This window comes from Brassica napus, chromosome C5, assembly GCF_020379485.1.
Source record: "Brassica napus cultivar Da-Ae chromosome C5, Da-Ae, whole genome shotgun sequence".
Taxonomy (NCBI): domain Eukaryota; kingdom Viridiplantae; phylum Streptophyta; class Magnoliopsida; order Brassicales; family Brassicaceae; genus Brassica; species Brassica napus.
This window is the reverse complement of record NC_063448.1, coordinates 30839817-30854092: the sequence shown is the minus strand read 5'-3', so window position 1 is coordinate 30854092 and position 14276 is coordinate 30839817. Positions and strand designations below refer to the sequence as shown.

The following is a 14276-nucleotide window of genomic DNA, read 5'->3' as shown; positions in this document are numbered from 1 at the left end:
CATACTAATTGGGATATTTGATTGTGGCGAGCGTTTGAGGATGGCGGTTCTTTACTTTTTGGCCAGAGTTATAAGAGGAAGGTCAAAAGGAGGATACTTCATTGAGCATTTCATTGCACATAGAGTTGTATTAGTTTTTAGTTATACTGGTTTGCACAAAGTTGTACTAGTTTTTTAGTTATACTGGTTTGCACAAAGTTGTACTAGTTTTTTAGTTATACTAGTTTGTACAAAGTTGTACTTTGGCAGTGAAATCTGAAAATATTAGTTGTACCAAAGAAAAAATACCATTACTTTAGTTGTACCACTTATTTATGTTTACATGTCTTTGCCCGGATACAATAGAATCATGACTATTGTTAAAATACTTGTCATGTATGTTTTGTAAAAAATATGTGGACAAACAATTTAACAAACCTTAAAATTATAAGGTAGATCACGCAAATTTATGTGATGGAGTTAGAAATCCAAAAAACAAAAAAAAAACAATACAACACACAAAAAATTTTATCCAAACACTTAAAAAATAGATCATTTGATTGTTTTATTAATATGGAATACCCAAAAGATATTTAAATTTCAAAATCTGCATAGTTGTACAAGTTATTCCAGTAGAACTTATTTTAGTAAACTAAAAATAGTTGTACCAGTTATACCAGTATAACCTATTTCAGTTTTACTAGTTGTACCTGTATGACAACACAGAAACATGATTGTACACCTACGAATCGATTTCAGAACCAAGGATGACGCAAATGGGCTGTTTCACGGTGCCCTAACCTTTAGAAAAACCCTAAGAAACAGAGGTAAATGTTTGTGGGTGAAGAGTTGAAGAAGAGAACTTTGGATGGTGTACTCAATGAATTTTCGTAATAGTTGAGTATGGTTGAGGAAGAAATGAAGAAAAAGAAGAATGATTAAAATTTCTGTGGGACCCAGGCGAGAGAGAAGAAGCTGGTGAAATTCAATGGTCAAGATTAAAACACATTTTTAAAATTCGATGGCTAAGAGGTAAAATTCATTAATGACATTATTGTAAATATTCCATCCTAAAGATCGGACGGCTCACAATATAACATGAAGGATTCTGATGTAGTGGCTGATGTTGAAATTTCATTAAGAGGGTAAAATTATAATTTACACATGTTTGTCCCACGATAGATTAGGTTTGGTGGTTGTAGATTTTTTTTTTTTGTCCTTTGTCCCATAAGAGATTAAATTGGCTCCCTTGTCTGTGGTAATCGAAAATGGGAACCCTAGGACGAGCAATTTACACAGTGGGAAAGTGGATCCGTGGCTCTGGCCAAGCTCTTGATCGTGTCGGTTCTCTTCTTCAAGGGAGCCACCGCTTCGAAGAACACCGTAAGCCACATTCAAACCCTAGATCCAATCCGTATGGTGATTCAAGAACTATCTGGTCGGATTGATCTTGTTTTTAATTCTTGTTTGCTTGTTTGTTATATTCCAGTATCGAGGCATCGGACGTTGATGAATGTGTTTGATAAATCTCCATTGGTGGATAAGGATGTGTTCGTGGCTCCAAGTGCTTCTGTTATTGGTGACGTTCAAATCGGGAAAGGCTCCTCTATTTGGTATGGCTGTGTTCTTCGAGGTGACGTGAATAACATCAGTGTTGGATCGGGGACGAATATCCAAGATAATTCTCTTGTACATGTTGCAAAAACCAACCTTGGTGGGAAGGTTTTACCTACTACGATTGGGGACAACGTCACAGTAGGTAAACCTTAACAAGTGACTTATCAGCTTTGGTATATCTGTTTCATGAAACAATATGTCTGCAAACATGAAACCGAGCAGGTCATAGTGCTGTCATACATGGGTGTACGGTTGAGGATGACGCATTTGTTGGTATGGGAGCTACACTACTCGATGGTGTGGTGGTTGAGACGCATGCCATGGTTGCTGCTGGTTCTATTGTCAAAGAGAACACGCGAATTCCTTCTGGAGAGGTTTATTTCTCTTCCCTTTTTCTTGTAGTTTACTTTCTACTACGTTTGCTTTGTCTCTCTAAAGTGAATTACGACCATTGAATCAACAAGTAACCAGAACCAAAAATAAAAGCCTAGGTTTTGTTGTCTAGAACCCAGAAGCTGTCCAAAGCTTAAAAGTTTCCAAACCACCACATTAAACTCCGCCCTCACTAAGTGCTAGCTAACCAAGCAACAGTAGCGATAATCTGCTACATTCGTTCCTAAGCTAGTTAAAGTAGACCTCTAGCTAAGGCTTGACCAGCTTCAGTTCGACCTACTAGTCGTATACTCGTATTTCATTTTTCTAAATCTGAAACTAAGGTGACTGGAGTAATAGGTGGTTTCAATCTGTTCGATTAAGAATTAAGATGATTCCTTGTACTGCTAGGAACTACTTTATTCAACATTCAACTTGAGAATATATAATTTGAAGGAGACATATGTTCATCAATTCATGTGGCAGGTTTGGGGAGGGAATCCAGCTAAGTTTATGAGGAAGTTAACAGATGAAGAGATAGCATATATCTCAAAGTCAGCAGAGAACTACATCAATCTTGCACATATTCATGCCGCAGAGAATTCAAAGTCATTTGATGAGATCGAGGTTGAGAGAGCGCTTAGGAAGAAATATGCACGCAAGGATGAGGATTATGATTCAATGCTTGGGATTGTCCGTGAAACTCCAGCCGAGTTGATTCTTCCAGACAATGTCTTACCAGAAAAAACCACCACCAGGGTTCCAACTACTCACTACTGATACGCTCGTCTCAGGTTGTGTTTTTTCTTGTGTTAAATCCTTTCAAGACAGGATTGGTTCTCTGCAGAGTCAAGAGAGATAATATCTTTTGGTTTTGCCTTTTATCCCGAGCAAGCATGGGAATAGCCTTGCCCAATAATGCCGAAAGAACATGTACTGTTGCATTATGGTTTATGAAGTCATTTCTTCGAGTAACAATTGCAAAAAGAGAAACAAGATGCATTCATCCTTTTTCTCTTCTTCTGTCTGATATATTCCTCCTTTTAATGTACGGGGTATTCTTATACTCATTACAAACTTGAAAGGGGCGTGGAGTGGATCAGGCGCAGTTGAATAGGACTACAATTTTCCCTCATGTATTCGCTGAGTCTTAAAAAACAATCTAGTTAACTAACTGAAAATTGTAATCTCAAAAGCAAACTGCAAATGAAAAATAAAGATTTTACACTAATTAAAAAGTGTAAAAAGACAGACTGACTTTTGGAGTCAACTTGGGAATTTGACATGAGAAAGTTATAAATTAGGTCTGGAGCGGATACAAGTCTGGAGCGGATATCCAGAAAATTTGCAGTATCCATAATCCGTTATGTCCCAAAGAATATTGGAAAAATGGGAAAAATAGACCGTAATGAGAATATTGTCATTTTATACTTTTGCATTAATTGGTTATTTTTGGACATAATTGTCCACATAATAACGAAAATAATTATTAGAAATGATATTAAATAAAAAATATGAAAAACAATGCCATCATAAAATTATTTTACATCATGAGATTATTTTACATCTTTTGATATACAAAAATTGATTTCCAAAAATAATTTGGAATATGTTAATCTAAAATTGTTTGAATGTATATTATAACTCTTTTTACAAGGATAAAAATAGACGTTCTCTATAATCTTATACGTTTTATAAATTTATAATTCATATTGTAAAGTCTTCTCTATTATCTATCCAAATGTAGAATATGCATGTCTCGGTTCTAACCTAAGGTCTTTGCTATTAATAAAATACAATATATATTGTTGGTGTTTTATTTTATTGTAGAAAAATATAGAAAAGTTAACTTATGTTCTATCTTTAATTATTACTAGAGATTGATCCGTTCACCGCGCGGATATTGGTCATTTTTATATATTGATATTTGTTTTTTTTCATAATTAGTGTTATACAAAGCGCGGGATGAAACACTTTATAAAAATATATATTACATAAATATATATATGGGCGTTCGGGTACCCATTCAGGTTCGATTCCTATTTATTCGGGTTTCAGAATTTGGAGTCAAAAATTTCAACCCTATTCAGTATTTTTAAATTTCGATTCGGGTTTGATTTTGATATGAAGGTTTGGATAACCCATTAAAATTATTTTAAAATTTTTAAAATTCTTTATATATTTTAAACTTCTCAAAGTCTATAAACAAAATAATATACTACATATATATTTGAATAATATACGTCATCCCCCTATATATTAAAAGAGAAGTCACTTTAGTGAGGTTTGGTGACGTGTCGCTCATACGTGAAGTTTCAAAAAAATTGTTATAATTTGATTGGTCGATTGTTTTTAATTTTTATTTATTTAAATTAGATCTAAAAATTTAAGGTAAGTCTAAAAATATTTAACATCACTTGCCATATAATCTAAAGAATATTACAAATAACAATTTATGGCAACTAATTCTCGAAATTATAAAAAGATTAATAATGTTATATTTATTACTTTTAATATTTATAAACTATAAAATATAATGAACGAATTTTTATATGAGATAATTATAATAGTTTTATACTCTACTTGATGAATTGTATTCGAATATAATTATATAATAACTATTTTAAATATTACAAAAACCAAACATGTTTATTAATATGATTTTTAAATTATTTATCGTTGTTTACAGAATAAATTTATCAGAATTTTAAAATTATTTATATAGTGTTATAAATTATTTATAAAAATATAAATCCTACTATATATTGATTGAGAAGTCACATAAATGATTTTTAATTACGTGTTGATCATAAATGAACTCTTTAAATTGTTATAATTTGATTGACCGATGCTTTTTAATTTTATTTATTATAATTATATCTAAAATGAAAATATAATTCAATTACCACTTTCCAAATAATTTAAAAATATTAGAAATAATTATTTATGGTAACTAATTGTTGAAACTATGAAAGAGTAATAATACGATCAATTTTTTATATATATTTATAAATTATATAAAATAATAAAAAAAGTGTTTGTTTGAATTAATATAATGATTTTATATTCGTATAGAAAGAATCATATTTGTATATAACGTATCATAATAACTATTAATGTCTGATAATTCAATGCATGCTTTGTAAATCATTTATAAAATTAGAAATACATTTATAAAAATCAGACGTTTTAAATTATTATAAGAGGTTCTAAGTCATTTATAGAAGCTTATACATTAATTTATAAAATGTATTTTGAAAATTTATCCTCCTATTACAATATTTTGAATTTTTTTCATTTTTAATGGTAAAATTCCTCAACTATGTTTACTTAGTGTAGAAACCCCTAAACTAAAGATTTACTGGTATTTATAGTAATTATGACCTGTTAGAGTTTAATTCATTAAATAAAGTTAGTTTAGAGAGTTTTTCGTTAAATACTTAGTTTGGGGGTTTTACCCAAAACAAACTTAGTTGACGGGTTTTAACGTTAAAATTCATTATTCTTTCCTTATTACCTATTATTTAAATCCTTATAGTGGGATTTGTTTTATCAAAAAACCAGTTGCAATCAACTGACGAGATATCTTCTTTCCTAATATCATGCATTCAATATTTAAATATATATATATATATATATATATAGCAAGATTTGAGTTACCAAAACTATGTATATATTATAACCATAATATCTTTAAAAATTTATTAGAAGATATTTTATCTCATAACTGAATTAAAATTTATTAGAGGATATTCCATATCATAGCTTCTCTTGAAAACTAGGTCATTTAGAAACTTAAACTAATTTGCTATATAAATATCATGTCACCCCCATTAGTTTCACGCATCTATCTTTTAAGTTTTCATATGTTTTTGATCGTTCTAATTTAAATTCTACTTTTATGATCTTGCGCAGATGTATGATAATCAATAAGTAACTCATAGACGGGAACACCATTACTGGTAATTTTATGGAGGATTCTTCTTCTCCATTTATTTTTGTTCTCTTCCTCTCCATGTTGTATCTCTATCTATATTTTTGCATTAGTAGTGATTCAACTAACAAAAAGAGACGACTCTGTTTATCCAGAAACTGATCATCCCTTTCGAAAATGGTAATTCTTTTTTTTTTATAAAGTTAAATCACTTATCAAGAATATAATATAAGATATGTATGCTAATCAAATGCAATTTATTTATTGTGCGTGATCTTCTTCGGTACGTCTGAGAACGAAAGGTAATCTCAAAGCTTTTTAAAAACTTTGAAACTCATTGGTGTTGTCCTATCAAATATATAATTTGTTATCTTTTGGAGATTGTTTACATCTTTAAATATTTTTGTTAGAATTACCTCTTTTCTGACTCAATGCTTAGAGAAGGAAATCATCATCTATGCTTTAAATAAATCATCTATGCTGTTACAATGAAACCAATGATAATAAATCTCAGGTAATTCAAATCTCTCTTTTATATTTCTAGGCTGATTTTTTTATTGGGGTTATGCGTGAAATATTTGTTTTTTCTCAATTATATTTTTCTGATGTTTTAAGGTTAATGTTAAATGTGATCGTTTTCTAAACGTTCTAATGTATTCTTTGTTCATATGAACATAATATAAATATCAATATGTAACATCGAATCTTTCATATTAACTATATAAATGTAACATAAGTATTATATAGTTGTAAATATGTAATTATCAATTTAATATTAATGTTAATGCTCGCACATGCGTGCGGGTGGTCCACCTAGTAATACCTAAACTTAATATATAAATTTGTCGGTTTGAATCTTTCGATAGAAAATCAATAGATATTTTAAATATCTTTGGTGTTTTGAGTATATTTTGGCTATTCTAGACATTTAATTTTGACTATTTTTATATATTTTCAAGTATTTTGGACAGTTTAAATATATCTTATATATATATATATATATATATCTATTTCGGATACCCGAAATACTTCAGTTTGGATCAGGTTCGGTTTTTTAAATACCAAAATTCTGAACCCATTAAGAAATTTAATAAATTTAAGTTGGGTTGGGTACTATTTTTTTGGATCGGATTCTGTTTGGTTTTTCGGATTCGGTTTTTTTTTTTTGCTCAGCCCTACAGACATATATGCATTTACATATAAAATGCATTTATTTTATACCAAGTATATATATATGACACCGTAAAAAGAATTTGTAAAAGAAGTTTAAGACACGTAATTTATTTTAAATTATATACCTAAATTTTGTGTACAATCGGATATAAAAATTAAAATTTGGTATTATATATAATATTAAATGTATTACAATATTTGAGAAAGCTAATATTGGTATTTCCAATTTTAAAAAGTGTCATTAAGTTTGATGAACTTAATTGTAGACACTTCAATTAACCATTACACATATAAGGGAAATAGAAAATTTAATACCATTTTATCAAGTAAGAATAATATCTATGGATGATAAATGAAGATTGTAATAAAAAGATACCTTATGTATTGACCAAAAAAAAATGAGAGTTTTTCAAAACCAACATTTTTTTCAAGTCAAACCTAAAACCAACCCTTTTTTTGTCATTACTATTCATCATTAAATTTTCCATACTATACCTATGTTTTTGAATTATTCACAAAATTGCCATTTTTACTTAATTTTTTATTAATTTCGAAATTAACAAAAAACCAAATACACCCTAACCATTTCTTCTTATTTACAAAAATGTCATCATCATCAATTTTTCTAACCACCATGAACCACCATTTTTGAGCTCTAAGAGCAACATTATTGGGGGTTTCTTGCTCCTAGGTTCTTAAAATACATATATGTGTATGTATATATTATATATGCATATGTAATTGCGGGGTTCTAACCTTTACGGGTAACCCAACCAAAAAGCTTAGAACCCCGCAATTACATACGCATATATAATATATACATACACATACATGTATTTTAAGAATCTAGGAGCAAGAAATCCTCAATAATGTTGCTCTAAAGCTCTAGAATTCAATTTTCAACCACTTTTTTTTTCTCATTCGAAACAAAAAAAACTTCATTTCCTCTCATCTCCTCTACATTTCTGTCTAAAAAACTCTCATAACTTTCATTTTCATAATCACAAACTTCATATTTTCGAGTTTCTTCATTAGTGAATCGTCAAAGATGCTTCTTTTTGCTCATATTTAGAGTTTGGACGGTTGAAACAGTTGGAAACGAACTTTACACATGAAAAAGGTAACTATTTACATGGTTTTCGTTCTTTTTCAGATCTGTGTCGCGACAGTAGACTGTTTTGTATGTCTACACCTACGTGTAGACTTACGATGCAGTCTACTTGTCAACGCACAGGTTAGTTTTGAAATTGACCCAACAAATTTTTTTCCTAACGCAAACTTCCCCAGCAGTCTCCGTCTTTACCTTTGACAACAAAAAATAAATTTTTTGATAGACTTACCATGACGTCTATCTAAAAGAGGTTAGTTTTTCATTTGACTGAACTTTTGACTTTTCAAAGTAGACTTCACCGGAAGTCTACAAACTGTAGACTGTCAACGTAGTCTATAAAAGGTCTGTTTTGCATTTGACCAAAATTTTGACTTCTTTGAATATGTTAGTTTTGTGTTTGACCAAAAAGTTAAAAAAGCAATCAAAAATTTATTAAATTGTAGACTTAGTATGCAGTCTTCTCATCTTAGAAAAAAGTGTAGACTGCGTCTAAACTCTACTTTTTTATTTTGGTCAAATGCAAAACCAACCCATCGGATTTTAGAGTAGACTTTAGATGAAGTCTACACAACCGTAGACGTTCATTTCAATCTACTCATTGGAAGTCAAACTTGGTCAATTGCAAAACTAACCTCTTTCAAAAAAATTCAAACATGTAGACTGCATATGAAGTATAGTTCTGAAAGTCAAATCTTGGATGACTTCTGGTCAATTGAAAAAGCTAACCTTTTTAAAGTGTAGACTGAAATGAAAGTCTACATGTATAAAATCACAACTTTTTTTCAAATATAGAAAGCAACCCGTAAAATTTGCAATTGCAAAAACCAACCCAAAGAGTAGACCTATTTGACAGTCTACTTTGGTAAACTGAAAAGAACATCTACATCTTCGTAGACTGAATATTTAAGTCTACATAGAAAAATCTATAAAAATGTGAATTTGTGTATTATTCATTAAGTTTTTTCTAGTTTTTTTTGTTTGACAATGTGTGTTAGTTAATCTTAATGGGTTTGAGTGCTTTTGAAAAGAAAATTTGTTATAATTATGAACGTATAATTCATTTGATTTGACTATGTTGTTAGCTAATAATTGTAGACGTATTTGTAAGTCTTCGTTTATAGTTTTATGAAACATGAAATATTTCTTCGCTGATTATGTAAACCTGTATTATTTTTTGCAAGAAATGGCTCAGATACCTGTTGTATACGGAGAATAGGTGGTGAAAGGCTCTTTGTGGGAGTTTGTGGTCAATAATCGGAAATGAGGGAGAATGTGTCTTGTGCCGGATGGTTGTACACAAGGTGAACTTCTTGAAATGGCACTAGGAGATTATGGTTTGGAAAAGAAAATCGAGAAGGTGGTGCTAACTTGTTCCTTACCACACGTCATTTTACAGCAAATGGCTCCGGATACTCCTCATATGCAAGTCACGAATGATAGAAAAGTGCAGAACTTGATCGAGTTAACTAAGACACACTTTGTACACCTTTGTGTATCAAGCCAGAGCCAAGTAGAAGCTGGAGTTGATGATGATACGGATGTGTCTGATAGTGATATACCCTGGATTTGACCCATTTTTATCCATGGTATATTACTATTTTACTATATATATATATCTATGTTTTCTACTCTTCTAGGTATGTTTTCAGGTTCAGGTGCATTTCGGAGTAAAGCTATGACTTTGGAGCATTTTGGAACATAAAGGACATTTCACCCGAGCTGACCACTTAGAGGTCGACGAGAGGAAGAATAATCGATCGATTCGCATCAGTGCTGACGATCGATATCAGGAAATGCCTCGACAGATGAAGATCAATATCGATCGATGTACACATGTACCGTCGATCGATGTCGAGACACCAGACGCGACATTTTGGATTCAGCAGACTTAAAAACCAAGGCCAAGCCAAATTACCAAAATGCCCTGACGAGTTTTTAACCTAGTAGAATATATACTGCCTAAGTGTTTGACGGCAGGGAGAGCTTTTCTTTTCTAGACCTAGTTTTGTTACAAGTTTCATTTGGGAGAGAAGATCACTTGTGATTGGAACTCCTTGTTTCATTTCTTTATCATTTATTCTATGAGTTTCTATTTACCCATTGATATGAATTGCTTTGCTATGTCTGAGTAGTTCAACTGTTAGATCCAGGGTTCAAAATAGGTTTGTGGGATTAGCCCCAAACTATAGATCTGCCTTGTTGTGATATTCATGATAGATTTGTACTCATTGCTTGTTTTAGCCTAGCTAACTAGAACATGATCATAGGATTGCATATTCAAGCACCCTTGTTATCCCATCCTGACATCTATCTATCATACTAGGATTTGCTAGAGAGGGCTAACCGCCAATTTAGAATCTTAGTAGAGCATTTTCATACTCGCGCATAGGCCTGGCTAGAACCCATCGATCGATATCCTCAATTGACAATGGATCGATGTTGGCAAAAGTGTATCGGTCGACGTCTTAATAGACTATCGATCGACACTCTCTTGTGTCTGCATCTAACCGGTGAGACACAAGATCTAGTCTGTTAACCAGTGGTACATGCGACAGCTGATCACTGAGTTAAGCGAATGTGCTCTAATATATTATGCATGCAACAGTTAGGCATCTATAGGAATTATAATCTCCAACACCTACACCACCTGAATAGTGGCCCTGCATCTAATATCATTTCCAACCTAAGTTACATTTATTATTTACTCGCTAGTTACTATTGCTATTTTATTTAAAACATTACAACCTTTAGAATTAATAAACACTAGATTTAATTGTTCCCTAGCTCCTTGTGGATTCGATCCCTAAGTACTACATCTGAACCTCTTTTGATGAGAGTAACACTCCTTAGGGTAATTTGAGTGGTATTAAATTTGGCGCCGTTGCCGGGGAGCTTTGATCGCCATTAGATTTAGTTTTATTAGTTCTTATTCTTTCCTTTACCCCCTTTTCTAATAATCTTTCTTTTTCTTGTCTTTTCAGGTGCATGCCCAGCGGTACCATAAGCAACAAGGAGAAAGACTTGCTGTTCTCAGACGATCCTGCTCATTTGGAACGCACCATCCGTAGAGGTCAACGTTCCACATCGCTCGACGCAACCACTTCGTTGACGATCGATACGCACAACCAACCGTCGACCGACACCAGACCGTCATCGTCGATCGATCCCAGTCGTCCGACAACGATCGATACTACACCGTGTACGTCGATCGATAATGTGTCGTTAAAAATGGTAAACATTATTATTCTAACTCAGGATGAGAACGGAAACCTGTATGACCAGGCCGGTCATCTGCGTAATGCAACAGGTCAGAAAATAGATGCTCAGGGAACTGTAATCCCTGATGCTGATACTACAGGAGCTGCTCAACCTGTAGATGAGGAGGCTCGATCGAAACCACTGGCTGACTACAATCGCCCAGATGAGTACTATTCCAACAGATCAGCGATTCGACTTCCGGAGATCCAGAAGCAGAATTTTGAGCTGAAGCCTCAATACTACACTCTCGTGTCGCAGATACCCTACTCTGGGTTACCGCACGAGCATCCTATGGACCATTTGGAACGGTTCGAGGATCTAATCGCTGCCATTCGAATGGAAGGAGTCCCCGAAGATTACCTGCTGTGCAAGCTCTTCAGATACACGCTGAATGGAGAAGCGATGCACTGGCTTAGGCAGCAACCCACAGGATCTTTAACATCCTGGAGCGACATCAAGAATGCTTTCTTACGAAACTTCTTCGATGAGGCGCGCGCTGAAGAACTTCGGAACAAAATTTCCACATTCTCGCAGAAGGCTGGAGAGTCCTTCAAAGATGCGTGGATTAGATTTAGGTTTTTCCAGCGAGACTGTCCACACCACGGATTTAATGAAGTGCAGCTGCTAAGCACTTTCTTCCGAGGTCTCGCCTTACAGTATCAAATGGCTCTTGATACGGCGAGTGAAGGAAACTTCACTACTCGGAACCTGTTGGAAGCTGTGAGACTTATCGAAAACCTTGCTAACAGCAGCAGCACCAAAAACACTGACTCTGAACGGAAGAAGTCTGTAGCCTCTATCGGGAAGGAACAGATGGACGAAGTAAGAGCTAAGTTAGATGTGGTGCACGAACTTCTTAGGAAGCAAGTATGTTCAGCTGAAGGAGAAGTAGCAGATACCGAAGGAGAAGAAGATGTGAACTACATCGGAGGTACCGGATTCCAAAAATTTGGAAACCAGGGCGGAAACAGAAACTTCTTTGGAAATGGCCAAAGAAGTAACCAAAGTTCACAATTTCAAAAACCCTTCAACAACAGCAAGAGCTACTCGAACTCTTACTATCAAAATCCACCACCCCAAACTCAGGAAAGCAAGATCGAAGAAATGCTTGATCGAGTACTGTTGGGACAACAACAAATCACCGTGGATTTCAACGGTAAGATAGACTCTGCCTACAACAATCTGAACACCAAAATCGAGACCTTAGGGACTCAGGTGAGAAAACTTGAAACCCAAGTAATTCAGACGGGCGAGACTATTAAGAGGCAAGAAGCTTTTGCTAGAGAAGCAGGAGCCGACAAAGGGAAACACCACGTAAATGCCATCATAGATGATGAATTCTGGCAAGTGGTGAGAAATGAAAACCTTGAGGAAGGAGATTTCGAAATCGAAAGCTCCATGAGTCTCGGCGGATCCCAATGGTGTCGACCGATGTCGATGAACTCGCATCGATCGACAGACCATGATGAAGATCGATGGACGGATTACTCCAGTCATCGATCGACGTCGTCTGCCAAATCGACTGAATGCAATGCGGTTCGAATTCTAACTCATGAAGAATTCGCAGCTAAGCATCCTCACCCACCCTCCCCTTTCTATGAAAAAATCGATCGATCGGTTAACTCAACCATCGATCGACAGAGTGAGTCCGACATCGATCGTCACAACACACCTCCCATCGATCGACAGGCACCTCTGACATACCGAGTGCGGTTACCCTCAATCGATAATGATTACATCAATGCACTCAGACCACCACCTAAACCATTAGCAAACCCACCCGAACCAACACCCAACCCTTTAAATAGTTCAACAGAACATGTTCAAGAGGAACAAGAATCTGAAGGGAGAAGGTTAAGGAAAAGGAAGGAGAAGATTCCTAAAAACCTTAAGAGGGAAGCTAACGATAAGGAGATGGATGGTTTCACTAAACGAGTCCTCAGAATCCCAATCGAAAAACCTTTTGATGAAGCTTACTTCACACACCGGTTGTGGATGTTCTTCAGAGAAACAAAGGTAACTGAGGAGGACATTAGGAGAATGTTTCATCAAGTCAGAGGAAAGATGAAACACAGGATCACATTGACGAAGAAGAGTGATCCTGGGAAGTTTGCAATACCATGCATAGTCAAGGGTGTTGAATTTCCCCATTCAATGTGTGACACAGGAGCATCGGTTAGTATCCTCCCTAGGATCATGGCGGACCAGCTTGGTTTGACCATCGAACCCTCAACAGAATCCTTCACCTTCGTGGATCTTTCAGAGAAACAATCCGGAGGCATCATAAGAGATCTGGAGGTACTGATTGGTAATGCCCTTGTCCCTGTAGATTTTCATGTCTTAGACATCGAGCTTAACTGGAACTCTTCACTTCTGCTTGGAAGATCCTTCCTAGCTACAGTAGGAGCTGTATGTGACATGAACAAAAACAAATTGTGTCTAACGCTCATAGACCCAAACATCCACTACGATCCCATCCGACCTAAGAGAAATGTAATTAATTATGTGGATTATGGGAAAGAACTCGGCTTCATTGGCGCATGCCATTGTGGAGCAGAGTATGAAACAGAGTACTCGGAATCGATCGACACCACAACCTTTCCATCGATCGATTCCAATGTGTCAATGGTGACCGATGACCACAACAATACGTCACTCGACGTAATGCACCCACTTGACCATTTCTCTTCACCTAATCATTGCTACCAACATTTTGCCTTCCAACCTCCAACCAGGAGAGGACATGATGATTATTCCATAGGCAGTTAGGCAGACAATGGTTTCCATGAAAGTTTTGCAGTTGACACTGTAATTACTTCACCTCATGAGGAA

At 34.5% G+C, this 14276-nt stretch overlaps 1 protein-coding gene and 1 non-coding gene across 2 annotated transcripts; one reads left to right on the top strand and one right to left on the bottom strand.

Annotated features, from left to right (window-relative positions):
- The first annotated feature begins 1111 nt into the window (after positions 1-1111).
- LOC106451808 (gamma carbonic anhydrase 2, mitochondrial) lies at positions 1112-2946 on the top strand. Its single transcript, XM_013893788.3, has 4 exons — positions 1112-1362; positions 1469-1738; positions 1819-1970; positions 2455-2946. The coding sequence occupies exons 1-4, from the start codon at positions 1248-1250 to the stop codon at positions 2746-2748; spliced, it is 831 nt and encodes a 276-aa protein (XP_013749242.2). The 5' UTR covers positions 1112-1247; the 3' UTR covers positions 2749-2946.
- Positions 2947-11946: 9000 nt separating this feature from the next.
- Positions 11947-12052, bottom strand: LOC125588146. The gene has a single exon (XR_007324540.1). It is a non-coding gene; the product is annotated as a small nucleolar RNA R71 (small nucleolar RNA).
- Between the last annotated feature and the right edge of the window lie 2224 nt (positions 12053-14276).

Excerpts from the sequence above, each read along its gene's own strand:
- LOC106451808 (XM_013893788.3), top strand. The coding sequence starts at position 1,248 with ATGGGAACCCTAGGACGAGCAATTTACACAGTGGGAAAGTGGATCCGT. Across the intron at positions 1,739-1,818 it reads TGGGGACAACGTCACAGTAG|GTCATAGTGCTGTCATACAT; the intron begins GTAAACCTTAAC and ends GAAACCGAGCAG. Across the intron at positions 1,971-2,454 it reads CGCGAATTCCTTCTGGAGAG|GTTTGGGGAGGGAATCCAGC; the intron begins GTTTATTTCTCT and ends TTCATGTGGCAG.